Source organism: Ursus americanus, chromosome X (genome assembly GCF_024610735.1).
Source record: "Ursus americanus isolate L20-20 chromosome X, mUrsAme1.1.p, whole genome shotgun sequence".
NCBI lineage: Eukaryota > Metazoa > Chordata > Mammalia > Carnivora > Ursidae > Ursus > Ursus americanus.
Window position 1 is genome coordinate 107,511,170 of NC_142164.1, and position 27,050 is coordinate 107,538,219.

At 43.7% G+C, this 27,050-nt stretch overlaps 1 protein-coding gene across 4 annotated transcripts in view; it reads left to right on the plus strand.

The window, feature by feature from the left end:
• Positions 1–27,050, plus strand: part of MAP3K15 (mitogen-activated protein kinase kinase kinase 15) — a 117,306-nt gene that overhangs the window by 5,505 nt on the left and 84,751 nt on the right. For all 4 annotated transcript variants that reach the window (XR_015723277.1, XR_015723276.1, XM_087859575.1 and 1 more), the window contains exons 2-3: positions 14,620–14,759; positions 17,106–17,129. Coding sequence is in view for 2 of the 4 variants with exons in the window: in XM_087859575.1 (XP_087715701.1) it covers positions 14,620–14,759; positions 17,106–17,129 (164 nt within the window). In the remaining 2 variants the exon portion in view is untranslated. The remainder of the gene's footprint in view (positions 1–14,619; positions 14,760–17,105; positions 17,130–27,050) is intronic.

Sequence of the window (27,050 nt, forward strand, 5' to 3'; positions counted from 1 at the left end):
CAGTTCCGAGTCTCCCTCGAGTTAGCTTGGGCCCTGGTGATTAGTGCCGGCCTGTGAGATGTGAGCAACATCAAGTGTCACTTTGAAAGTGACCGAGACATTAGTGTGCCACCTCCATCTCTCTTGGCCTCTCTTATGGCATCCTCGAAGGTCATGTGTTCAAGTTGGTAGTCAAGCCCCTGAAGTCTCGGGCATTTGTCTCCTGTGGCAGCATAGCCTAGCTTACCCTGACTGACAAAGCTGGCAATGCGTTCTGCTGGACATGGCTAAAGGCAGCTCTGCGCTTTTGTGGGCTTAATCCACGGGTGCCTTGGCTTCTGCTCAAGAGCCTTAGAAATGCCTAAGGATGGCTCGTAATTGGGTGCATACTCTCCCCATCGCTCTGGAAAATGCATGAAGTTCGAAGGAAGCCAGGCCTGTGCGATGTTGGGGGTTTGACGGTTGTAGAATGTGCCGTGTGTGTGGCATCTCCGCGTGGTCGGGAGACCGGCCGCATCTGTTTCCAGCAGAATGTAAGGGCAGTGGTTCGACATGATCTTCTCTTAAAACACGAAACATGGATGAGCAAAATCATCAACCTGGGGGTCAGTCTTGACCCCACCCCCTCAGTCATTGCCAAGTCCAGCCTATTGCTTCCAAAATAGTTCTCAGATCTGCTTGACTTTGCTCTATGTGCCCCTCCTCCCCGGTCCAGGCATTATCTTCCCTTATCCACATTGCTGCCAACAGGCAACAGCTTTGTCACCGGCCTCTTGAGGTTGGGTCAGTCGTGGTGTGTTCCCCTCTGTGTCATCTCTGCCTAAAGCGTCCTCCGCCCTCACATCTCCATTCTTCCGGGGAGCCTTCACACACTCCTCACCTGCTCTCTGCCAGCGTGGATCACACCAAGGTTTTCATTCCCAGAGAGTAACACAGTTGTGATTACATAATTACTGATAATTAACTCTTCAACGGTAGGGAGCCGGAGAAGATTTTCTTTGCTACTCTTGGAGTGATTCTTAGGAATATCTGTCCAGTTCCTTTTTAGAATAACTCTCAGTGGACACATGATGCTGGGTTTCTCCTGTTGAGATGAAGCAAAACTTGTTCGGTACCCTCAGAAGGAAATCAGAATGTGGTTTCCTGTAGAAACCATGTTGAAAATGGTGGCCAGGCATAGATACAATGAGTTGTGATTTTTATGAAGAAAGAGGAGACATCCTAATGACACATTTCTGGATCTGAAGCTTTCTCCTCAGTGGTATATCTCAAATAGAAAAGATGAGAACAGCTCACACTGGACACCCTGGAATGGAACCAGTGGTTTGAACTGTGTTCTGGGAATACTGGTTCTTTCCATTTGTCCACATTTTCTGCGATGTATATTTTTCATAATGGGATTTTATTTTAAACAAGAGCAGTGGGAGATGAAAGATGGGGTTGTAACTCCGAAGTCCCCTCTCTCCCCGCTGGAGACAGTGGCGTTGCTTGCTCGGGCTACAGTGACTTTCCTCGAGAGGACAAGACCACCTGAGCCCCTGGCTGGACCTCAGCTGTCCTCTGCTGGACCTGGCTGCTGGCTTGCCCATGGGGGCCGCTGCCAGAGCCTCCTTCCTGTGTAGCTGCTGTTACTGCTACTGACTCAGCATTGAACCTGGAATTTTACTCAATTCGTGGTCATGCGGGCTGAGTGAAAGGAGCATTGCACCTGCAGCATTTCCTCGCAGCTTTGCTGTTTGAGCCTTGAGTGCATTTAGGGTAGATAAACCGTCGGGGGCTGGCCTGCTGCATTGCTGGCTATATGTTATTGGGACAGAATGTGTTTTGGGTTCCCAGCAGCCAACTTGAAAACCATACTTTGGAATTGCAAGCCATAAACTATTGTTGAAAGCCTCTGTGTATCAGGCTTTGGGATAGGAACTGTTTAAATCCTGGTCAAATAACATCAGTGGGGGAGGGGTGAACTTGTGCGAAGCCAGCTGGAAAATTTCTTGCCCCCCCATACCTTCCTGGCTTTCGGGCTATTTTGGGTGTGGCAGGGCTTGGCCAAAATGCCTGGCGGTTGCTGGGGCTTGGTTGGTGGTGGGAGGTGCCGCGCAGGAGGGAGTTGAGCTGCGGACTGCGGCAGGAAGCAGAGTTCACTGGAGAACCGGGGTCAGCCCGGGGGAACGTGCACAACTGGACAGGGGTGGAGGCAGGAGACGAGTAGCCACATTAGACGTAGTTGAATTTTTTCTTCAATTTTTATTGTGGAAAATTTCAAGCATGGACATTACAAGAGCTTCGACAGTGATTAACACTGTGCCACACTGATTTCTTCTTTACCGCTACCTACTCCCTGCCCCACTCTTGTTATTACAGTCTTACACATTTTTAACCTACGGTGTGTGTATACAGTGAAATGTACCCATCTCCGCTGCACAATTGGAGAAATGACTAAACCCACATGAACAGACCCTGTCACAATAGAAGTTCCTTCTGTCCAGAAAGTTCTCTCATGTCCCCTCTTGCTCATTCCCCTCTCCGCTCCCATTCCTGGCCCCAGGGAGTGGCTGAGATGCCATCACCACCAGTCGGAGCTGCCTGTGCTAGAGTTTTGTGTAAGTGGGCTCATACAGCGCGTACCGTCTGGGGTCTGGCTTCCTTTGCTCGGCATGACATTTTTGAGATTCACCCACACGGTGCCGTGTATCTGTAGTTTGCTCCTTGTTGGTGCGTTGCATGCATATACCGCAGTCGGTTTAGTCATTCTGTCGAAGGACGTGTGCGTGGTTCCCAGTTTGGGCTTTTATAAGCAAAACTGTTAGGAACATTTGCATATAGGTCTTTTTTGTGGGCAAATGTTTTCATTCCTCTTGAGTAAATAACCAGCAGTGGAATGGCTGGATCAAAGGGTAGATGTGTGTTAGACTGTATAACAGACCTCCAAACCTTTTTCGCAAGTGGTTGTACTATTGTATATTCCTAGCACTGATGCCCAAGGGTTCTGGCGGCTTCACGTCCTCACCAGCCTTTTGTATCACTGAGCTTTTTGACTTTGGCCTTGCTAGTGGGGCTGTAGTGGTTTTTCATTATGGTTTTAATTCCCCTTTCCTTGATGATTAATGATCTTTTTTTTAAAAAAGATTTTATTTATGTATTCGACAGAGATAGAGACAGCCAGCGAGAGAGGGAACACAGGCAGGGGGAGTGGGAGAGGAAGAAGCAGGCTCATAGCGGAGGAGCCTGATGTGGGGCTCGATCCCAGAACGTCGGGATCACGCCCTGAGCCGAAGGCAGACGCTTAACCGCTGTGCCACCCAGGCGCCCCTGATGATTAATGATCTTGAGCATGTTTTCATGTGCTTTTTGGCCGTGCAGATATCTTCCTTTGTGAGGTGTCTGTTGAGACCATGTACCCATTTAATTGGGTTGTCCTGTTATTATTGAATTACAAGAGTTCTTTATGTATTCTGGATTCAAGTGCTTTGTCAGACGTATATTTTGTGAGCATTTGCTCGCAGACTGTGGCTTCCTTATTCATCTCCTTGGGACTTGTGATGAGCGGAGAATTTTCACTCTGATGAAGTCTCCTCAAGGTTATTTTCCTGGAAAGGTTGCCTTCTGTGTGCTCTCTGAGAAGTCTTTGCCTCCTTTCTGGTTGTACACAGACTCTTTCTTCCGAACACGTGACTGTTGGAGCTTTTACACTGAGGTCTGTGATTGCCTGCAAATGAAGTTTGACGCAGGTGACTTGTGATGAAGCACACCTGACACCTTGTCTCAAGCACCTGAGAGCAGGGTCTCGCCCCAGCTGAGTGTTCCAGGCACTTGGAGTGGCATTGCCAGAACCACGGCTGCCTGCCTTGTGCCTCGCCACCCTGGAAAGTGTCAGAAGTGCAGGTTATCCTTCGGGCAGATGGCCTTTCTGCCTTCCGGAGTACAGACCCCCAAAACAGATCCATGATGATACTTGACCAGCATGTGTTCCGTCATTGTGTCCCCCTGCCCTTGGTGATACAAGTGGCAGAGGGGAAAAGACCTTGGCTTTGCAGATCAGGTTTCCATGTTTGCCCTGTCCTTTATTGGCTGTGTGACCCTGGATAAGCTTACTTAACATCTCTGAGCCTCATTAAAAAAAAAAATCTCTAGGTAGAGATTGAAGCATAGTGCCCTGGAGTTGGTAAGTGCTCAACAATGTCAGGTGGTAGGGTCACATTATACTCCCATAATGGGGTCAGACAGTTCCCCCCCCCCCAAGATTGGAGGTTGGAGATTTAATCCTAGCTCCATTCCTGGTCCTGTGCTGAAGAATGAAGTGAGGAAAAGGTACAAACCCCTGCTTTGATATGCTCTTGATTTTCTTCTTTCTATCAAGGTACAGAATACATACAGAAAAGGGCACAATCTTAATTGTACTGCTCTACGAGCTTTCACAAGCGCTACGTGCTGTGTAATTCCACACTTGGATTGAAAAAGGGAACGCCAGTAGCACCCCAGAATGTGCTGGCTTCTGTTGTCCAGCCTGGCCAAGAGCAACAACTGTCCTGGTGTCTCAGCATAGGTTAGCTTTGTCTGTTGGTGTATTTCTTTTTCTTTTTTAAGTTTTTATTTTAATTCCAATGTAGTTGACATATCGTGTAATATTAGTTTTAGGTGTAGAATATAGTGATTCAAGCCCATAGGTCACCTGGTGCTCATCAGAACAAGTGCCCTCCTTCATCCCTACCACCTGTCTCACCCACCCCCCCCCACCCACCCACCTCCCCCCCCACTTCCCTCTGGTGACGAGCAGTGTGTTCCCTAGAGTTAAGAGTCTGTTTTTGGTTTGTTTCTCTCTCTTTTTATAGAAGGAATCATACAATTTCCTTTTTTTGTCTCTGGCTTCTTTCACTCACCATTACATTTGTAGATTTCCTCTCTATTGTTAATACAGCAATAATTTGTTCATTTTCGTTTCTATGTAGTATTTCATTGTAAGAATACACCACAGTTTGTTTTCTGTTGTTGAACATTTGAGTAGTTCAAATTAGGAACAGTGCCGCTGCTAAGAATATTGTACTTTTTCAAAAACAAAAACCCAAGAACCCAGCTCTCTTGAGATGAAATTGACCCACCGCATTGGTTGTTCGTACGTGTCCGGAACCGTGTGGCCGGGACCACGGCTGGTTTCAGGCCACTTTTCTTGCACCCAGAAAAGAAGCCTGTGCCCATTGGCAGTCATTCCCCGTTCCAGCCACCTAGCCCTGGCCCCGGGCAACCATTACTCTCCTTTCTGTCTCTCTCGATGTGCTGATGCGTCTAAACGGCCTTATGTGACCTGTCTTTTGTGACTGGCTTCCTCTCACTCGTGCCCACGGTTCATCCGTGCGGTTGCACGTATCTGGACTGCGTTCCTTTTGTACGGCGGCAGGAAATTCCGCTGGACGGATATACCACCTTGTTTTTATCCCTGTGGATGGATATTGGGGTGGTTTCTAATTTTGCTTAACACCGCAACTTTTTTCTTGCGTTTCTCTTGAATATGTGCCTAGGAGTGGGATTTCTAGGTCCTGTGATAACTCTCTGTTTAACCTTCTTTAAAAAAAATTGCATTGTGATTAAAACAACAGCTAATATAAAATCTACCTCAGCCATTTTCAAATGAGCTGTTCAGTACGTTCAGTACGTCCACTTTGTTGTGCAACCAATCTCTAGAACTTGTCCATCTTCAAAAACTGAAACTCTCCACCCATTAAACAGCTCCCAGTTTTCCCCTCCTCTCAGCCCCTGGCAACCACTATCCTGCTTTCTGTTTCTATGATTTGACTACAGGACAGACTTCACGTAAGTGGAATCATACAGTATTTCTTTTTTGTGTGTGCCGGGCTTATTTCACCTAATGTAATGTCCTCGATGTTCATCCGTGTTGTAGCATGTGTCCGAATTCCCTTGCTTTTTAAGGTTGAATAATCTGTTGTAGGGATATACCATATTTTGTTTTATCCATTTATCTATCAATGGACACTGGGGTTGCATCCATCTTATATTTAACCTTTTGGGGGACTGCTTGCTCAAAGACCGTTGTCCAAAGCAGCTACACATATGAGCGTTCCAGTCACACCAGATCCTCATCACCACTGCTCGTTCTCTCTTTGTCGCAGCTGTCCTAGTGCGTTTCAAGTGGTAGCTCACAGCGGTTTTGATTTGCGTTTCCCTGGTGACGAAGGGTGTTGACTTTTCATGCGTTTGTTGGTCATTTGTATATCTTCTTTGGAGAAATGTCTGTTCGAATCCTTTGCCCATTTTTTTTTAGTTATTTGTCCTCTTACTATTGAGTTGTAAAAATTCTTTATATGTTCTGCAGACAGATCCCTTGTCAGATACGTGATGAGCAAATTTTCTCTCCCATTCTGTGATATATCTTTGAACTTTCTTGATGCTGTTCTCTAATGCACAATTTTCAAAAAATTTGATGAAGTCCAATTTATCTATTTCTTTTATCCCATCTACACTGTTTCCCCTAAGTTTTTTTTTTTTTGGTTCCTTATTTATCCTTACAGTGTTTCTTTATTTCAGTTGTCCGAACGCTGCAATCTGCAAGCTGCCTGCTTTCATTTTGTAAGGAAAGTTACATTGAAACGCATCCGTCCATCTCTGCAATGGCGGAAACCGTGTAGCCCGCAAAGCCAAAAATAGTTATTATTAGGTCCTTTATGGAGAAAGTGTAACCACTTGTGCTATGTAAATAAAAGCACATAAGAATGTGCATTCTTATTCTCCCTTTCTTATTTAAAAGGTACCAGACCAAATACACTTGTGCATCTTGCGTTTTTCCATTAACAGTTGAGCCTGGACCACTTTCCAAATCAGAATATGGGAATCTTCCTTTTTCTTTTTTATAGCTGGATAGTACTTGGGTGGATATATATTGTTTATTTTACCAATCCCTCCTTAAAGGATACTTGGAGAGAGATATATTTTGGCTACTAAGCTGTGGTGAATAATTTCGTGTAGGTGCTATTTAATATGTATATAGGTCTCTTTGTTCATTAGGTACCCAGAGGGGCGTTTGTGTATTAAAGAACAAAATGCACCTGTAATTTTGTAGCTAGTCTCAGATTCCTATCTCTGGGTTATACCATTTTGTACCTTGTCTTTCTTTATGGCCAAACTGGTTGCCAATCTTTTGACTCTTGGTAATCTGATAGTTGAGAGATGGTATCTCAGTTTGAGCTTGTATTTCCCTTATTCTGCATGCGGTTGGGCTTATTTCCCCCCCTTTTTTTTTTCCTGAGAGCTATTTATTCATGATCCTTCCCTGTGCTTTTCACTCTTGGTTTATGGGCCTTTGGAAGAGGGTCTTAATTTCTAGATCTTTCTATGTTTGGCCATAAAGTCTTTGCTTTCTCTCTATTGTTCACATGGGATCATTTCTACTAAGCAAGCTTCAATTTCACTGACCCCCTCTGTCATGGTGCATTCTCCTTGTGAGCCCATCTGGTGAGTTTTCTATTTTGGTTATTATTCATTCCTAAGATTTCCATTTGGTTCTTCTCTTTATTTGTTGAGACTTTTTTGTTCCCATTCTCTTCAGAAGTGTCTGCCCTTACTTCTTGGAGAACTTTTATAATAATTGCTTTAAAGTCATTGTCAGGTAATTCTGATGTCTGTGTCCTCTTGTTATCAGAGTCCATTGATTGTCTTTTCCTATGTGAGTTGAAATGTTCCTGTGTCTTTGAAGTGATCCAAGTGATTTTGGATTGTACTCTGGATCTTTTGAAGTCCTCTGATGTGATTCTAGGCCTTGCATATATCCTGTGGAGTCTGTTGGTATTTTTGCCTTAATGGGCGGTCAGCCTGGTTGGTTTAGACTGCCAAGTTCAGTTTCAGTTGTGGTGCCCTTTGTGATTTCAAAGCCTTGTCAGTGCTGCTTGGCTTTGTACTTTGTGATTTACCGAGACTCCCCTTTTCGGTCCTGTGGCCAGAAGACCAGGGCTTTCGTTAACCCGCTCTGCCTCGCACTTCCCACAACTGCCCGTGTTTGAGGCCAGGAATTCAGAGAGAGAAAAAAGTGGTGGGGATTCACCGCCACCCCCTTGGGACCACAGCTCCTCCAATTAGAGCAGAAGGTTCTGCTGTCTCAGAGGTCCAGGCGCCTGTAGGCCCCACTGCCACTGATGGTCTCGGAAGGTATTGCCGTGGGATTGTAGGGGTCCTGGGTGTGCAAGGGAAGAGAGAAAAGAGAAAAGCGGAGAACTGCCTTCACTCTCTCTGAGCATTTGGAGGCCGCTTTGCTGCTTTCTGAGCCCGAAGTAGAGGGCCTCTTCTGGTGCTCTCTGCATCGATACCCAGCACCCATTTTTGGGGTTTCAGGCTGCCTTTAGTCCAGGCTAGGGGAGACTGGGGGGGGAAACGGGGAACTTGATTTTGGTTTGGTGGTACTTTGGAATCGGGTCTTCTCCAGTCTGCTTGCTTCCTTTTCATATTCTTAAATAGCTATTCGATCCATTCTGCCTAGTTTTTATAGATGTGTTGGGAGAGGCAGGCTGGAATGTCTACTGCATCTGACTGAGAACCAGAGCTTAAACTTGGACCGTAACATTTTGAGATGTTTTGTCATGAAGCATTAGTAGCCAGAATATGATGTCTCTGCATCTTACTGATCAACTTAGCACAAGCAAAAATATCCTCAAGGTCAGGTGCATTGTATCAGGCTGGTTCTGTCCATACAAGATGCTCTGTATGACTGTGAAAAGTTGGGAGCAAAAGAAGCGGAATACGTGAAGCACAAGGCATCAGAAATGGTCGATATAAAGCTTCTTGATCGGCCTCCAACTTAGCCCTCTAGCTAATTTGGTTGTGAGCTGGGAGCCAAGACCATTCTGATGTCTAGAATACCCTTGGATTGTCACTGGATCTCACAAGGCTGGCCTTGTAAGGTCACTAAAGGGTTCACTAAAAAAGGTGTTCTCTTTCCTGAGAATGAGAATCCTGCTTTCAAAAGACTCAAGCTTGCTAAGTACTCTTCGTAACGTCTGTGGCTACTGAGGCATGCTTGATGGAAACCAAGAACTCTGGACATTGATTCTCAAAGAAGCACCTAGGAAAAAGGATACTGGTACATGGCGGGGGGAGGAAATAGGTTGGGGGTAAGGACAAAGAATAATGGCCCTGTATCCAGCAGTGAATGCCCACCGCCACCACCAAGTGAACTCTGCGCCCCTCCGCAGGCTGTGGGGCGGACCTCGCCCAGGAAGCTTGGAGCACAGAATGGGTGAAAGCAGCGGCCCGGCGGAAGTCCTGGCACCTAGAGTTGATCTTGAAGGAACAGTTGATTTCATGAAGAAATGGGGGGGGGGGGTCTTATTGTTGAAGTGGATGTAAAAGCCATTGGTCCTCTCGTGTTGACTGGTGGTCATTTATAATGAGACAATCGGGGAACAGATCCGGGAAGGCAGCACGGTTTCCTACAGGTGTGTCGCTCTGACAGGAGAGCTCAGCCGTAGCCCCTTCGCAGTTAGCGCCGTGTGGTCCCCGTATGTGACGCTCTCCTCATCTCTGAAATCACACGCATCTTGAAGGCGGTGTATGGCACAGACCTTGTGGAAGAGAAAGTCATTATCTGCTGGTCAGAAAAGGCTTTTAAGAACTGTGTCTCCAAAAAATTTGCCGAAGAGAGTTAGGTCAAGGCAGATCCCTTTATGAAAGGGTGGAAGGAAGCTGAGGAGAATGTCCAGGTGATGAAGATGAAAACACTGAGGTAGTCTGTTTCGAGGCTGCCAGGGAACCCCGAGTTGGAGCTGTGACAGGCACCGTCACGGAAGATGGCACCGGTACTGATAGCGCTTAGAGGGACGGACACACCCTAGCGCGCAGGTGTGTTTCCTTGTTAGCCGGAAGAGCAACAGACACGTGTGAAAGCTAAGTGGCTCAAGCCATGCAACGTTTAACGTGGCAAGTATGTCATTGTGAGTGCTCTAAAATTAAGCCCGGTGAGTCCGTTCACCCCAGAACATAGTTCGCTTCTATTTGGCATATTTCTTTGAAAAAAGCTGGTAGTGGGTACATCTCAATCACACTTACAGAGGTGTATACACATTTTATTTTTTGGTCATTCTTTAAAAAAAAGATCCTGGAAAGCTAAAGATAGGGGGCCAGGTATAGGTTCCCGATGTCCCCACTCTCCTGCCCCTTGCCTTCCCTGCTGCAATGTGATACTTCACGCAGCTGGCACCCAGCCCGTGGGGGCGCCGTGTCTGGTAAGGATTTGTTCACTTCCTGACACGGAACTGGTAGGTTGTCTCCTCCTTATGGGATTGGAAGATTGGATTTAAAGTAGAAGTAGAAGGTGTTTCCTGTCCAGTAAATCTGGGCTTTGGTGTTTTTAGGTAGCTTTTCGGTGACTAATGTTGCCTTAAGTCCAATCAGAGTTTTTAAAATGTCTTCGGCAGTAGAGTTATTCTAAAATCAATCTTACCTTCGCTATTTCAGATTGCCTGGAATATATTTAAAGACTAGCATGAGCCAGTACAATCACAGAATTACTATATGGTAAATCATTTACCATTATATCATTTTGTTGATGAATGCTTTGCTTTGGAAATCAGACGCTTTTAAACCACACTAGAAAATTACAGTTTTACTTACTACTTACAAAATGTTACACAAAAAGAATGTTTAAGTGTTCAAAAGTGTTTAATGAACTAAAATCCTATACATCATTCATCTTGATTTCATATTAGCATGTAGTGAGATAATTGTAATTGATTTTTAAATTGTTTGAAGGGCTCTTTGTTTTTGAATTCAGACACTTTCCCGCTAAGACTAGATTTTAAGGGAAGCTTGTAGCAAGTTCCTGATGCGGTATCACTTCTTAAGGGTTATTAAACCAAGATGGGTAGGGTGCATACATGTCCCCATCAAGAAGGATGGTTTATTGTATGCAGACTCCCCCCCCCCCCCCCGCCAAGGCTGACCTGTGTCCTTAGAAACTGAAAGGTAATGGTTGCTCCGAGCATGGGCTGCATTTGCAAATGAAAATCTGCCTTTTACCTCTTTTTTTTTAATCTGTGATCTGTTTGCCTAAGATTTGCCTGGATAAATCAACCGTTTTATCCCTGGTGGCTGTGTTTCAGAAAGTGAGCCAGGAAGGTAGGAAACCTCATCTGGACACTCGGGGGCCGTGATTCTGTTGTGCCCTGGCTGTGAGACCTTGTGTGAATCTTTGTGCTTCGCTTCCCCCATCTCGAAGGAAAACCAATACCTTCCCTGCCAGTCTGTCAGGGTGGTTCTGAAATTCAACCAAGATGTTTGTGGAACTACTTTGTGAATGTCAAAGCAGGTCACCATTGTGGTGATTGAAGCTTTTAGTTAATTTATGATATCTTGACGGGGGAAAAAACCCTTGATGTCTCGTATATAATAAAAATTCCAGTGTGGCATTTAATCATATTTAATATTTATAAATCTAAATTAGTATCTTAGGAGTTGTAAAAATAAGCTGGTTGAATATTACTGTGGTATAAATCCTCAGTGTAAACATAGTCTAGTGACCTGAATGACAAATATCAGGTAAAAATGTCAACTCTGAGTATGAGACGATTTTTCTATTGAACATGGATTACTTGGAATTTTGAGTGGCAATATCAATCTGCTCTGTGTTAATGAGGTACTGAAAAGTCTCTATCCCAACCCTTGGTGGAGCCACGGAGGGGCTCTTTGGGGAGGTGTTGAGGCTCGAGTACAGGACCCGACACAGACCTTTGAGAAGGAAGAGGAAAGAAGGAACTCGTGTCACCAGATTAAAACATCATTTCCTCCTACAGTACATCCCTGGTTTTTGATGTACTGTATGGTGACTAACATAATATAATAAAAAAATATTATTATAAAAAAAAACATCGTTTCCTCAGTGACAAGATACTCCCCTAACTTGCAGGTTTCCTACAAAAATGGCTGACATAAGTCGGGGGCTGCTGTCCTTCATCGCTGTCCTCTGCCTGTTCCCATCACTCTCCTTCGTCTTCAGATTGCTTGCTTTCCTCAATTAACTAATTATAGCGGTCGCCGCGGCCTTGGTGTTAGCATCTGCATTGCCACTTCTTAACAGCATCATTAGGAAGCCCATGCTTTTTGATGGGAGTACGTAGAGTCCAGGGAACCATCCTGTAAGCAGCGTCCGATTCATTCTGCGGCAATGTGATTTTTGACTCCAAGTGAACGTCTGTGGGGAGCAGTTATCCATTGGAGGTAATTAACCATACGGGTGGTGAAGTGTTTATTCAGCATATGCATTTGTCCTTTCTCGAGCAGCGATCACAAAAGGGTGAATTTGGCTATGATAGGCTCCCGTTTAAGACCCCTCATGATTATTTTTTCAGAACTTTTAGGTGAGACATTGATACTGCAGTTATTTTTTTAAAAGATTTTATTTATTGATTTTAGAGAGCGTGTGGGGTGGTATGGAGGGGAGGGAGAGAGAATCCCAAGCAGACTCCCCACTGAGCACGAAGCCCAATGTGGGCTCGATCCCACAGTCCTGAGATCATGACCTGAGCCGAAGCTGAGAGTGAGCCATTTAACCGACTGAGCCACCCAGGTGCCCCCTACAGTGATTTTTTTTCATTGCCTTCTCCTCTTGTAGCAGTCCACACTGAAATATTTGGGAATGAAATGATGTCTGGGATTTGCTTCAAAATAACGTGGAAGGGGGTGGTGTGGGTGCCAGTAGAGATGAAACAAAGCTGGCTTTGAGTTTGAGTTGATAATTGTTGAGAGAAGTGAAGGGGCTATGGGGGTTTCATTATTCTCTCTCTCTCCCTCTCTCACTCCATATATATATAATTTGTATTTTTCTATGATAAAAAGTAAAAACCCAAAAAACGACCCTACCGTAGGTTTCCCATTGCCTCAAGATAGAGGCAGCCCTGTTGACATGGCCTTCAGACCCCTTTACCACCTGGCACGTATTAACCCTTCCAGGTTCATCTTCTCCTGAAATTATTTGCAATTGCCCTAACACATCTTACCTTTGGCCTTTGCACTTGTTGTCTTCTCTTCCTGCAACGCTTTTTCTTTCCTTTTCCATCACCTCATCCTCACACCAGTTTGCCTGGCTCTTCTGGACCTTCGGATCCCAGACAGCATCACTTCCCGCGGGCCTTCCCTGATCGACCTCCACCCCAGTGTAGGTTAAGTACCCTCCTGGGGGTTCTCTGTCACCGTTCCCCTCACTTCTGCCTTCCTGACTGATTCTAACCACCATTTCCTTCTTATCACTCTCATTGTATTATACACTTTTTTGAGGAAAGGGATTAGGCCTCATTCTCGCTTCTATCCATTGAACGCCACACAATGCCTGGCATAGAGCAGACAATCCATAAATGAGAAAACAAAAGACCTACCCAGGGCTTGTTGACACTTGGCCTCAGGGCTCCCAACGCCTCCTGCACAGAGCCAGCGATTCCTGGTGCTGATGTGGCTGCTGCCTGCCTCCTTGTTTCTTCTTGTGCCCATTCACCTCACCTCTGTTCTGTGTCTTTGGGATATTCAGTGACTTCGTATAAAGTCACAGCAGTGCAGGAGTAAGTTTGAATGTTCTTTCCAGAATCTCTGCATGTGGTAGGGAAGGTCCAGTCAAATTCAGAGCTTTTATACTTTGAAAAATAACGAGTTTTGAACTGGTGTCCTATACCACTAGGCATATTTAAACACGTTCCTTGTTGATGTGCTATGTAGCTCCCCCATTTGGAGTAAGTCTGTAGGACGCACCTCCAGGGGCGTTGGATCTACATTCTCAAGTTGATGGCGGACATGTGAGCCACAAGGAATGTTCATTACAACAGTTTAACATAGGAAACAGAAAAAAAAAACCCATGTATTTAGACAGGATGGATAAAGACATTTCCGTCCAGTCCTCATATAATGGAATGCGATGCTGAAGTAGAGCTAGACGTGCAGGGCTACATATGGTGTGACACTACGTATATAAGGTTCAAAAACATGCAGAACTTAACAGCACACTGTTTAGGAATTCATACATTATAATATGCATATACATGCGTATATAATTATATACGTGTATAGCAAGCACATATGATATACATATCTATAATCTTGTACATGCATGTACATAATATACGTGTGCATATGTATATACGCACGTGCATGTATATTTTTATACACGCACATAGACGTGCAGGGAACTGATACAGAGATCAGGACAGAGGTGTTCTCTGAGCAGGAGGGAGGAGATGTGACTGGAAAGAGGCACGTGAGACTCTGACAGTACAGATAATGCTCTGTGTCTTGGGCTGCATGGTAGGAGCAATGTTTTACATTTCATTATACTTTATAATTTGTATATAAGCTAAATACATTCTTTGGAGATGACATACTTCCTAATAAAGATAACAGTGAAACTAAATCGATCAGCAAGTTTTAAGTGAGGCTACGTTCCCAGCGCTTTGAGGAAGGAAGAGGTTTTTCTTGTTGCTTTTCTTCCACTGTTCGTGGGGTCATTTTAAGCCAAGCATTCGTCACTTTCTGCTTTACCTAAGAGACTGTTGGTAGAAACACAAACTGCAGTAGTTCCCCATTGGTGATCAGCAGGAAGTAGATTCAGTAGACCGATCACCTCTCTTTCTCTCCCACACCGTGTCCTGTCCTTGTTCATTTCAGATGTTGCCGTGGTGGACATGAGCGATGTTTCCAGACAGCCTTCACTCTTTTACCATCTGGGGGTCCGAGAAAGCTTTGACATGGCCAACAATGTGATCCTGTACCATGACACCGACGCGGACACGGCTCTTTCATTGAAGGTAAAGGCTATTGCTCATCTTGTGAACACTTGGCTTTGGGAAAGCGGTGTCATATGTTCAGAGGAAATGTACATGGAGCGCAGGAGGTTGGAGAAAAACAAGATTTGCTTGTGCAATTCCTTCCTTCCTACTAGAGCTTCTTGCTCACAGAGATGACTTCCTTACTGCTGTGTGAGCACACGTACTACAGAGAGGCGTTTGTAGACAACTTCAGTGCTTCCAGGCTCATTAGGGAAGTGAAGTCAAAAACTGTTAGTTTCCACTGAAGCAAACACACGTCTCTGAATCTTTTAGTGGGCAATTTCCTCCAAACCTACACATTTAAAAAAATAGTTTCTCAACTCAAATGATAAGATGACGACACAGAACAGTTACCAAAGTGGCAGAAAGTTCTAGATAGGCATCCATATTTAATGTGTTGTCCCCCACCCCACCCCACCATTCAAAGCAGAGCAGAACTGAAAACTTGTCTGTTCATGCACAATTCAGTAATGATTGATATGTTTAAAAAATGATTCTTGCAAGTTTGATACAGGTGTTTTTTGGATAATAGTACTTCCCAAAAATGCTCATATTTGGAACAGAGAGGGGGAGACGACAGGGAGGAGGAGGACCTGTGTGGAAGTGCTGAATCACTATACTGTACCCCTAAAAAGAATACGACACTGTAGGTTAACTAACTGGAATTAAAGTAAAAACTTAAAAAGTGCTCATATTTGTAAAATGTGAATGTCTAAGGTGAGCTGCTATAAAACTCAGGGAATATTAACATTGTCGAATGTCTTAATATTGGTCAGAAAATCCTGCTCTGCATTAAATGATTACAGGAGTAAAAGCTTAGTTTGTTTACAGCAGTGTTACTCAACCTTGACTGCACTTTAGAATTACTTGGACAGCTTGTAAATCTCCCAACACCCAGGTCATACCCCAGACCAATTACATCACAGTCTCTGAGGGATTTTTTTAACCTCTCAAAAGTACAGCCACGGGTGAGAACTAGTGGCTTCAAATTAGCTTTTGTGGACAGCAGTTCTAAATGTCCAGCTCCCTTAGTGTTAAAAATGACTAGTATATAAAGAGCACAATTTTGTGATGGTAAAGTTGAACATTTTTTGTGTTTCTTGAGATTTAACATTAACCAGATTTTTCTGGGTTCTGTAATAACTGGGGGTTATTTCCTGGTAGAAGTCCAGCCTGCTTCCAGTGTGGAACCTCTCTGTGTTCTGTATCATACACTTGACTTCGATGTGTACTGTGTAATTAGGGCACAGTGCTGGGTTTTAAGAAGTCATTCAGAGGAACGTTGAAAGAAGAAAGGGTCTATTATTGTACTTTATGCTGTATAATAGTTTCCCAAAAGGCTATAAACCCATCTAAATTATTACTTTAGATATTTACATACTGATTTTTTTCTTCACTGATTTTCACTTGAAGTAGTTGTGCTTGGAAATATTTAGAATTAGAAAATATGAAAGAATAGATTATTAAGCCATATTTTGATGAGAAACATGAAATTCGAAAGCATTTTTTTCCAATGCAGTATAGTTTTTTTCCCTCAACAATGCCTTAGTGGACTCCTTTGGAAAGTCCCATGACCTAGATAAGTTTTACTTTCTTAGAATATGGAAGAATATTTCCTAAAATGAAAATGGGTGGTCCGTTGTATCTGACACCAGAAGAAGGAAGCTACGCTTGTCATCAGAAAGCTGAAATCTCAGAATGTATAAAACCCATTTTACGGGGTAGTTGTTTAATCAGGTTTCCTCTTGTCAGCAAGTGTTGGCTTCCAGCGCATACGGGGTACAGCCAAGGGCCGCATAACCATTATGCGAAGTTAGCTGCCTAAAACCGTCGTCATTGGGTTTGATAGTTCCTAGACGTTCCGGTGAGGTGTCGGAAGTGCTCCCAGCAGCCCCCTTGTGTGGGAAAGCTGCCGGGCGCCACGATGGAGCCGAGAAGTGCCGGTAGCCCCGAGGATATCGCGGTACTTCCCGGGCAGTCCCGCGCCGTCCCTGACCTTCCCCACTGGCAGGCAAGCTGCGGGGCATTCAGAGCCCCAAACTTGAATCTCAGGACGTGTGGACAAAAGCATTGCCCCTGCTATGGGAAATCCTTATAACCAAATATGCCCCTCCATCATTCCCAAAGCTAGCCAATTACAATACGTTTTCCCTAGAATATGAATTTTACAATTCTCCGAGGCTCCCCCTATTCGAAGCTTTTCGCACACGGGAAGGGCAAGGTTTCAAATGAATAACTCCTGCTCTAAGACAAAGTGCTTGCAGTGCTTATGGAAATAAATGGCTATTTTCGAAAGCTATATTCATCTTCTCTTTTTCTTTTCAGGATATGGTAACTCAGAAAAACACAGTAAGTATGATATTTTCCGATTTTTAACCTGGTAAATCCATAAGTTTCAGCTTGCCTGAAAATCCCACAGATAGCAAAGTGGTGTCTAATTGTGCCCGTTGGCGTGTTTCTCAGGGGGACGGCTAGAACCCCTGTCCTTCAAGCTGCCCGCTAGCTCAGGCCCCACTCCCATCCAGGGTGCAGGGCGGAAGGTAGGGTCAGGAAGATGGCCTTGTTCTTCCTGGCGCACTAGGACTTTGAGCCTGGAATCATCTGGCAGTCTCCTACTGATCTGGGTTGGTCCCGCCAACCACCAAGATCCTTTTTGCAGGAGCCATTATTCTCCCACATTTGCCACCAAAGTTTCCCTAACAACAGAGAAACAAGAACTTATACCCCAGGTAATATGGGGGCCTAGCCAAGAGATGCCTGCCACAAGCTGTAAAGAACTAGGACAGGATTCTTCCTGCTCTTTCATATACGTGCCAAAGTCTCCCAGTTTGGCTTCTAAGTGCCTGCAGTGACGTAGTGATAACGCCATGTTGGTTGGAATCGTATAATGAAATCCCCACTTGAAAGACCTTCAAATAAGTTGATGTCCTTGGAAATTGTTCCAGGGTTACCATGTACCTTTGTCCCTTAAAGCACCCATCTTCCTAGACCTATAGCACTGTGGTTTGACCAGTCGTGACCTAGATGATGAAGGACATTTCCTTCATCCCCCCTTTCCTTTGGCCCTCAGCCTGCTTCGACTGGTCCTTCTAGAAAGGAAGGGCCTCCTGCCTCTTTTTCTCCAGCAGTTGGAATTCTCAAAGGGAGGACAAAAAGGGCCAGGAGGTAGATTCTTCCAAGCGTCCCCTCTATAGGGGAACGGGAGCTTTGCATGACTTCACCCCCTCCACAGAAGGCCCCACTCCGCAGCTGTGGGGCCTAGTCTTGTCTGGAACCCAGGCAAGCTTCCTCCCTGAGATGGAAGCCTTGACCCTCCTCCTCCAAGCCAGAAGATGAAGTTATAGAAACAAAACAAATGATGTACTTTATGTAATTACCCCTGGAGCTTGGATTTAACAAGCTGACCTGTAAAATTAAAGCATCAGAATGGGTTTGAGTTCTTGAGAAAAGAAATAGGAAGACCTGTGGCTTCATTTTGTCCTATTTAGGTACTCATACTGTCCACTTATGGGGGTCTTTCTTGTTCTTTCTAGATTTCGATTTCTTAAATTACCTCCTTCATGGAGATAGTGGGGATCCAGTAAAAGGAGCCTGGGCCTGCGGCCGGCAGGAAAGGGTGGTAATCCTGACCTTGTCTCTAAGTACCATTGGGCAGTTATCCTCAGTGTCCTCATCAGCAAAACGAGAAGGTTGAACTCTTTTCACTTGGTTCGTAGATAACTTCCAGCTCTCAGAGTCTGTGGTTCCATATTTTGCACAAATGAAAAGGCATAACTTGGATTTAATGCAAAGAATGTCTCAGAAATGGCTATTCCTCTGAACAGGAATTACTTTAAGGTGAGGTACAAAGAAGAAAACTCTTTCTCCATCCTGACTGTTGTGTGTTTTGGAGCCTGGAAATATTGTTCTCCAAGAGCCTTAGTGTCACTCTGTTACCATTCCAATAAATACCTTCTCTTCTGGTACATTCTCCCTCCTCTAAACACCGAGAATTCCTTCACATTCTTGGTAATTGTAATTATATCATGGCACCATTCTCCTTAGGTGGTATGTGTGTGTGTGTGTGTGTGTGTGTGTGTGTGTGTGTGTGTGTGTGTGTGTTTGGAATGAACTTATTCTAGAGGATTTGACAACTAATCTTACTGCTATATTTGCCATTACTTTAGAATTCTGTGCTCAGTGCTGGTTGTCATGCTTGATGGGGTATGAAAATTTAGAGCATTCAAGAGAACAAAATAAAGGACCAGAGGTGGCTGGAAGGGTGGGGGAAAAGCACCTAAGAGGAAAGGTTGAAGGGAAACAACCTTGAGAGGTATTGTTCATGGTTATTTTCAAATGATTTCTATTTCTGGAAAGTAGGGAGACACTACTGCTCCAGGTGTCAGTGAAATAGGGCAAACTCAGAAAAGGCTGGGATCAGCAGAATGGTCATCTCACAGCTAATGGTGATTAAACATTAAAAGAGAATGTCACAGTAAATCAGGTGACTTTTACTGAGAATTTGCTCGCTTGTCCCTTCAGTATGGATTGGGCTAATGCTGCTTGGAAGCAGCGGTCTGGATTGTCTAACTCCAGAGGTTTTGGGAAAGAATCTGATGAAATTATGGGTCTGTCATAATTGGACGGCTTTTAAAAAGGTGATACAGCATAGTCCTAGGTGGTGAATTACGAAGTCCTGGGAATCAGGTGTATGGATAAAATTCCCCATGCTGAACGTGTCGCTAAATGCTTGAAGTGCTTTATGAATGAGGTGGAAACCAAGGTGCTTTGAGATCTCTGCCTTCAGGGAGTCATTTTATATTTCTAGAATTATCCCTATTGGTGTGTTGAACTTAGCTTCATTTGATAAAAGGCTGGTGTATTAGGGCTCTCCAGACAAACAGAACCAGTAGGAGATAAATGGAAAGGGAGAAGGAGATACTTACTCTGGGGAATCTCTTCTGGTGATTATGGGGGCTGAGAAGTCCCACCATCTGCCATCTGCAAGTTGGAGACCCAGGAAAGCTGGTGGTGTAATTAAGACATAAGTCCCAAGGCCTGAGAATTAAGGGAGCCAATGGGGTAAATCCCAGTCCCAAAATCCGAGCAGATGACTGTCCCAGCTCAAGCACCAAGGGGGCAAAAGGGGTAAATTCCTCTTTTCTCTGCCTTTCATTCTCTTCAGGCCTCAGTGGGTTGGATGATGCCCACCCATAGTGGGAAGGGCAATCTGCTTGGCTCAGTCCACTGACTCAAACGCTAATCTCACTCGGAAACACCGTTAAAGCACACCCAGAACTAACGTTTAATCTGGATACCCCATGGCCAGTCAAGGTGACACACAGAATTAACCATCACAGATAGGCATGCTTGCTTCCATTTCTAGAAGCATTTGTTTGGCAGTGATGTTGAAGCAGTGATGGGAAGCCAATTTCTAGACTTCAGGCCATTCTGGGCTCTTCTCTTTGGAAACACAGTATCACCTTTTATACTCAGCTCTTTTTCAGAAGATGCTCTTGTTCTCATGTTCCGAGTTTTTTTTAATGCTTTATTTAGGCCTACTTTACATACCGTGAAGTTCACTTGTGTGCACAGGATTCAGTGATTTTTAGTAAGTTAGAATTGTGCTGCCCTTGCCACAATCCAGTGTGAGAGCATTTTTATCACAAAAACACCTGTTTGCAGACAGTCCCTGTTCCACCCCCAGCCCTAAGCAACCACCAGTCTTTGTCTTACAGATGTACCTCTCCACAATTTTTCGTGGAAATGGAACCACGATACTGTGATCTTTTGTGTCTCCTTTCTTTCACTTAGGATGGTGTTTCTGAAGCTCGTCCATGATGTGGCAGGTATCCGTAGTTCTTCCGTACTGCCAGATAGTTATATCGAGTGGGTATGCCACATTTTGTTTCTCTGAATAACTACACAGTTTATCCAGATGAAATGTGGGATACCCGTATGATAGAACACTAGTGAGCCATAAAAAAAAGTCACTGGGCACTTGGATTATTTCCACTTTTTGGGTATTATGAATAACGTCGCTAAAACGTTCAGGTACAGATCTTCGTGTGGAAATATGTCTTCATTCCTCTTGGGTAAAATACCTAGGGGTGGGATTGCTGGGTCATCGGGTAAATAAATGTTTAACTTTCAAAGAAACTACCAAGATGATACCGAGAGTGGCTATGGCATTTTTATATTTCCAACAGCAACAAAGGTGTAGTTTTTTCACATCCTCACCAATACTTGGTATTGTCTGTCTTTTTACATCCACTGAAGTGAGCGTGAGGTGCTGTCTCACTGTGGTTGTGTTTCCCTGGTGATGAACGATGTTGAGCACCTTCCCATGGCTTATTAGCCATTCATAGTCTCTTCGATGAACTGTTTATAAGAATCTTCAGCTCATTTTTAATTTTTTTTTGTCTTATTATGGAGTTGTAAGAGTTCCTTGTATATTCTGGAAGCAAAGCCCTTATCAGAGACTTTATCAATTACTACTTTTATGGATAGTGCTTTTGATGTTGTATCTAGGAACTCTTAGCCTAACCCAGGGCCACAAAGAATTACTCCTATGTTTTCTTTTTGAAAGTTCACTATATTGGACACTTGAAACTAATATAACGTGTATGTTAATCACACTGGAATTAAAAAAATAAAAAACATTTTAGAGAAAATTTAAAAAAAAAGTTTTAGAGTTTTGAGCTCTTACAGTTTTCTCTCTGATGAATTTGGAGTTAGTTTTTGGGTCTGGTGTGAGCTCGAGGTCCAGCTTCCTTGTTCTGCATGTGGGTATCCAGTCGTCCCAGCACCATTTCTTAAAAAGACTTCGTTCTCCGGCGAATTGTCTTGGCACCCTTGTCAAAATCAACTGGTCATAAATGTAAGGGCTTGCTTCTGGACTTCAAATTCTCTTCCATTGATCTGTATGTTTACTCTTACTGTGGGGTCATGCGTTTTGATTACTGTAGTTTTATTTTTTATAATAATTTTTTATTATGTTAGTCACCATACAGTACATCCCTAGTTTTTGATATAAAGTTCCATGATTCATTACTTGCATGTAACACCCAGTGCACCATGCAATACGTGCCCTCCTTAATACCCACCACCGGCCTATTGATTACTGTAGTTTTATAGTAAGTTTTGAAATTAGGGTATCTGGTTCCCCCAGCTTTGTTCTTTTTCAACATCGTTTTGGCCATCTGGGGCCACTTGGAACTCTATATGAATTTGAGAACTGGCTTTTGCGTTGTTACAAAACAGGCCATTGGAATTTTGATACAGTTTGCATTGTATCTGTATACCCCTTGTGTGGTATAGACATTGTAACAAGGTTGTCTTCCAACCCAAGAACACAGCATGTGTTTCTGTTTCTTTAGGTCCTCTTTAATTTATTTCAGCATTGTTTTATAGTGTTCAGTGTACAGGGTTTTCACCTTCTTGGTTAAATTTATTCCTGATATTTTATTCATTTGGTTGCTCTTGTAAATAAAATCTTTTTCTTAATTTCCTTTTCAGGATAGATCTTCTTTAAGTTTATTTATTTAAAGGAAGCCCTACACCCAACATGGGGCTTAAACTCACGACCCTAAGATCAAAAGTCCTATGCTCTACTGACTGAGCCAGCCAGGCGCCCCAGGATAGATATTTTTTAAAATATCTTTCATAAAAATGTTTTGCACCTAACACGCTGTACTTCATAATTCATTTTTTATTAAGTTTTGATTCCAGTGTAGTTAACCTAGTATTGTTTCGGCTTCAGGTGTAGAGTACAGCGATTCAGCAGTTCTAGGCCTTGCTCAGTGCTCATCACTGGATTCATCCCCAGCCCCTATTTCCCCCATCCTCCCATGAGATGCAGCTTTTGATCCAAGTTCCATAACAATTACTTCTTTTCTGTCTTCTTTTCATCTATTTTCATCCTTATGCTATTTCCTTCTGCTTTACAGATACCAAAGATAGTCATTTTCTGCATTTTATCACTTCCGAAAACCTGTTTATATGCTGAAAGGTCAAGGTTGAGCCTTTATGGGAACAGGAGTGAAAATGTAGCCAACCCGGAGAGAAGACTTTATCTATTAAACCTTGGAACTTCCTGGTAGTTTGTTATTAGTGTACATAGTCCATAGGTATTCTTTAACTGTTTTAATTTTCCTTTGCAAAAAAATAATCATACCTTCAATGTTATGGTCTATTTGGCAGGTTGGTTCCCCCTGGACGTAGGCTCTGAGACTGAGTTGAGTGTGCAGGAGAGGTATGCAGCAGGCCCTTGGGATCCAGACTGAGGAAGAGGAGGGAAAGAAGCAGCACCAGTCAGAGGGAAATGAAGCTGGGAAGCAGGCTCAGGGATGGCCATGGAGGGCTCTGGCATTTGAACGGGCTTTCTGAGTTGTTCTGAGTTGGGATGAGATGTCCAGGCCTTTATACTCCTGCCTCCAGCCCTCACTGGGAAGTGTGCGACTTTGGGTGAGGTACCCTCTGCCACGGTTCCGGATGGCGGGGGCTCGCAGCAGGGGCGGCACATCCTTCCCTGAAGTGGGGGTGCTCTCTGTGTGTGCCTGAGCACCCACCACGCTACAGTCATTTTATTTGAGATATTTATAAATCCTATGTACCCCAAGATTGAGGACTGTGTCTCTAGGCTGAGAGGCACAGAAATTACTTTTTCCTTTGAACTGGTGGGTCAATACCTGGAAGCTATACATAGCCTCCCCTGACAGGAAACGCGGGTTCATGCACCTGCCGCGTCGCCCAGGAAAATTACTAGGAGAAGACGAGCCATTCCACCCAGTACTTAGGGAAGGAATTGTTAAAAGTACACTAGACCTCATTTTCATTTGTCATGTCCTAAAGCCAGAGCTCACAGTTGGCTTTTAAAAAGCAAAGGTAAATATCCAAGCTAGGATCACATTATTAAAAAGCACCTTATTAAAAAACTAATCTGGTTCTTGACCTCTGGACTAGGTGGTTGTTTTTCTTTCCTGGAAAACCAGTGAGATTTAAGGGAAATTCATTGTTCTCATTAAAATAGTTATCTCTGTAAATTAGAAATTCTTTGAGAAACAGACCTGGGCAATACTGGGTGCATTTTCTACAATATTGGAAGGCTTTTTGCCTGGCTCACGAGCACATTGAGGACTTGAGTTTTAAGAGAACAGAATTTCTCTGGGTCTTTCCCGCTTGCCTCCCTTCTTCAGTTAGCTGTGGCTTGGGATCCACAACTGTGAAAGAAAATGTAGATTGCTCAGGGACACTTTGGTAAAAGGACAATTAAATTTCTTTTCTCCTTTAGATATCCTTTGGGTTTTCTAAGTTCAGATCAGAATTCCTACCACTTTTAGTAGTGAAGAATGAATTTCAAACAAGGCTACATCTCCTAGTAGAGGGGCAGAATTTTAGTTTACACATAGAATTGACTTATGTAAAAATCTCTGTCCTTTGAGTATTTATTTCGTCCGTGTAGCTATTTTTTAGTATTTCTACCTCATCTTAGATTCTCTTTTCTCTAGTCTTGATTGATGTCTTTTTTTCTGCCTACATGCGTGTAGTCTGGTGTTATCTTTCTGATTGGAGTGTTCTGGAAGTGCAAACCACAAAACTTGAGCCTGTTCCTCTTGAATATCACAGGAGCGATGTCACATTTCACAGGGCCAATGTCAGAACCAAAACAGAAATCTCTAATTCTGCCTACCAACTGAGTAAGTCTTTGTGTCTGATGATATCCATTTATTTTCTTTAACCTCAGAGACAATGCACATAGCATAAAATTCACCATTGGCCCGTCTGTTTGTGTTGGGTATTTTCTTTTGTGTATCCCAGCTTGCTTTATTGAAGGATCTTTGAGAATTGAGCCGGAATGGCAGTTACTGACAAGAATCCTGGGGAGGTGGGGGAAGGCCCTGAGGTTTGTCTGGCTCTGCGGTCCTCTGTGGGCCATTTGGTTAAGCTTTCTGGGTCTTGGTTTCCTCCTGTGTAAAATGAGATGATGAATCAGGTGATTACTGAGACTTATGCCAGATCTGCAATAATTCTCGGACTTTATGATAGTCATTCAGTTGTTGGAACAAAGCAGAGGAGCTATTGAAGTAGCTGGGTTGGTGCTGCTTGGCATGTTTCCAGCAGGGAAATCTTCAATTACCTTTTTAAGTGGCACAACAGCCTGACAATCCGGTTGAAATTGTTATTCGGCTTCTGTATATTTGTTCCTATCCTGCCCAAATAAATATAGAAAAGCAGCAATAGAATGCTGTTTGCAATGATCTCAAACAAAACAAAACCCTGCATTTCCCTGATGTGCATGTGTAGTGATTTAAAAAATTCTCCTGTAACTGACTAGACAAAGAATTGTATCTATTAAAAAACAAATCGTATCTGTTAGGGCTTAAAACCCTGTGATGCTTTCTCAGAGCAGCACCTGACTTGGTTTTTCTTTCTTAATGAATTGACCTTTTCACGTGTGGTCATGTTAAATAATTTTTTTTAAAAAATTACTGTCCCATGTTCATTCACTCTGTAAATTTTCTTGGGAACGCTTTTCTGTGCTTTTCTGGTTTCCATTTTCACTAAGCACTTGCAGCCCTTTTACGTTACGAGATTCAAGCTCTTTTTTTTTTTTAATTTTTTATTTTATTATGTTAGTCACCATACAGTACATCCCCGGTTTCCGATGTAAGGCTCGATGATTCATTAGTTGCGTATAACACCCAGTGCACCATGCAATATGTGCCCTCCTTACTACCCATCACCGGTCTATCCCATTCCCCCACCCCCCTCCCCTCTGTAGCCCTCAGTTTGTTTCTCATAGTCCATAGTCTCTCATGTTTCATTCCCCCTTCTGATTACCCCCCCTTTCTTTATCCCTTTCTTCCCGTACCGATCATCCTAGTTCTTATGTTCCATAGATGAGAGAAATCATATGATAGTTGTCTTTCTCTGCTTGACTTATTTCACTTAGCATTATCTTCTCCAGTGCCGTCCATGTTGTAGCAAATGTTGAGAACTCGTTCTTTCTGATAGCTGAGTAATATTCCATTGTATATATGGACCACAACTTCTTAATCCAGTCATCTGTTGAAGGGCAACGAGATTCGAGCTCTAATATATGACGTCGTGTCAGCATTCAAGGTATGCCTTCTTCCCTAAGTGCTCAGAAATCATTTTATCTGGGGAGTGTTTAACCACTTTTCATCTGCCTTAGATCCCCTCCCCCACTTCTGATTAGGTCATTTGTTGACTGATTAAATGTTAGTGTCGTGATTAAAAAAACATACATTCTCTAGGAGGTGGAGCTGAAAGTCTCACTGTGAAGTCTGTTGCGATAAGTTTTTACACATTGTATTTGCTCCAAAGAGTTGATTTATAAACACTGTGCTGCTATTGACCACCTTTGCCACCTGCTGCTGGCCGTAAATAAGAATAGGAGCAGGCTAATGAGTCCCCTTCACGTGTGTCTGTGTCCTGGCCCTCTTGCCTAGAGTACCTGCAGAGGAGCCAGTGGAGGGGAAGGTTCTGGGTGTCCTTGGTTAGTGACCATTACTGAAACCCGCGGACAGTGAGGTTAAGAACCCAGTATGCTCTGCTTCCCTGGGCTGTTCTGGAGAATCCAGGCTGCTGTTTGTGGATGGGAATCCTGCTGTTTTTGTGGAAGTCTTTATATGTGAAGCGCACTGGAGAAACTCCTGTTTTAGGGCTGCGGGTGGGGTGTTCTATGTGAAACAGCTTCTGGGAGTCCAGCGCAGGGGCTGTTAGATTTTGGAGGGCTCTGGGATCCCTTTGTCAGTCTGGAGGAGCCTATGGATCCCTTCTCAGAATACAGCTTAAAATGCTTGCTTAAATATACAAAGGATTACAAAGGAGACCAATTATACTGAAACATAGCTATGAAAATATTTTTTTAAAGTTGTAATCTATGGGGGCGCCTGGGTGCCTCGGTCGGTTAAGCATCCTCCTTCTGCTCAGGTCACAATCCCAGGGTCTTGGGATCGAGCCCCGCATCGGGCTCCCTTCTCGGCAGGGAATCTTCTTCTCCCTCTGCCTCTGCCCCTCGCTCTTTCTCTCTCTCTCTCTCTCTCTCTCTCTCCCTCTCCCTCTCCCTGTCAAATAAACTCTTCAAAAAATAAAAATAAAGTTGTAATCTATGTGCTGCTTTATTAATGTCTCAAGTAATTAGATCAAACAGGCCTGAAAACTGTCATAATTTTGGAGTAATAATGGGTATAAAAGTTATTTTGGGATCTCTCTGCAGGAAGTATAATGTGATATGAAAAATTCTATGGCTTCTATTAGTGACAA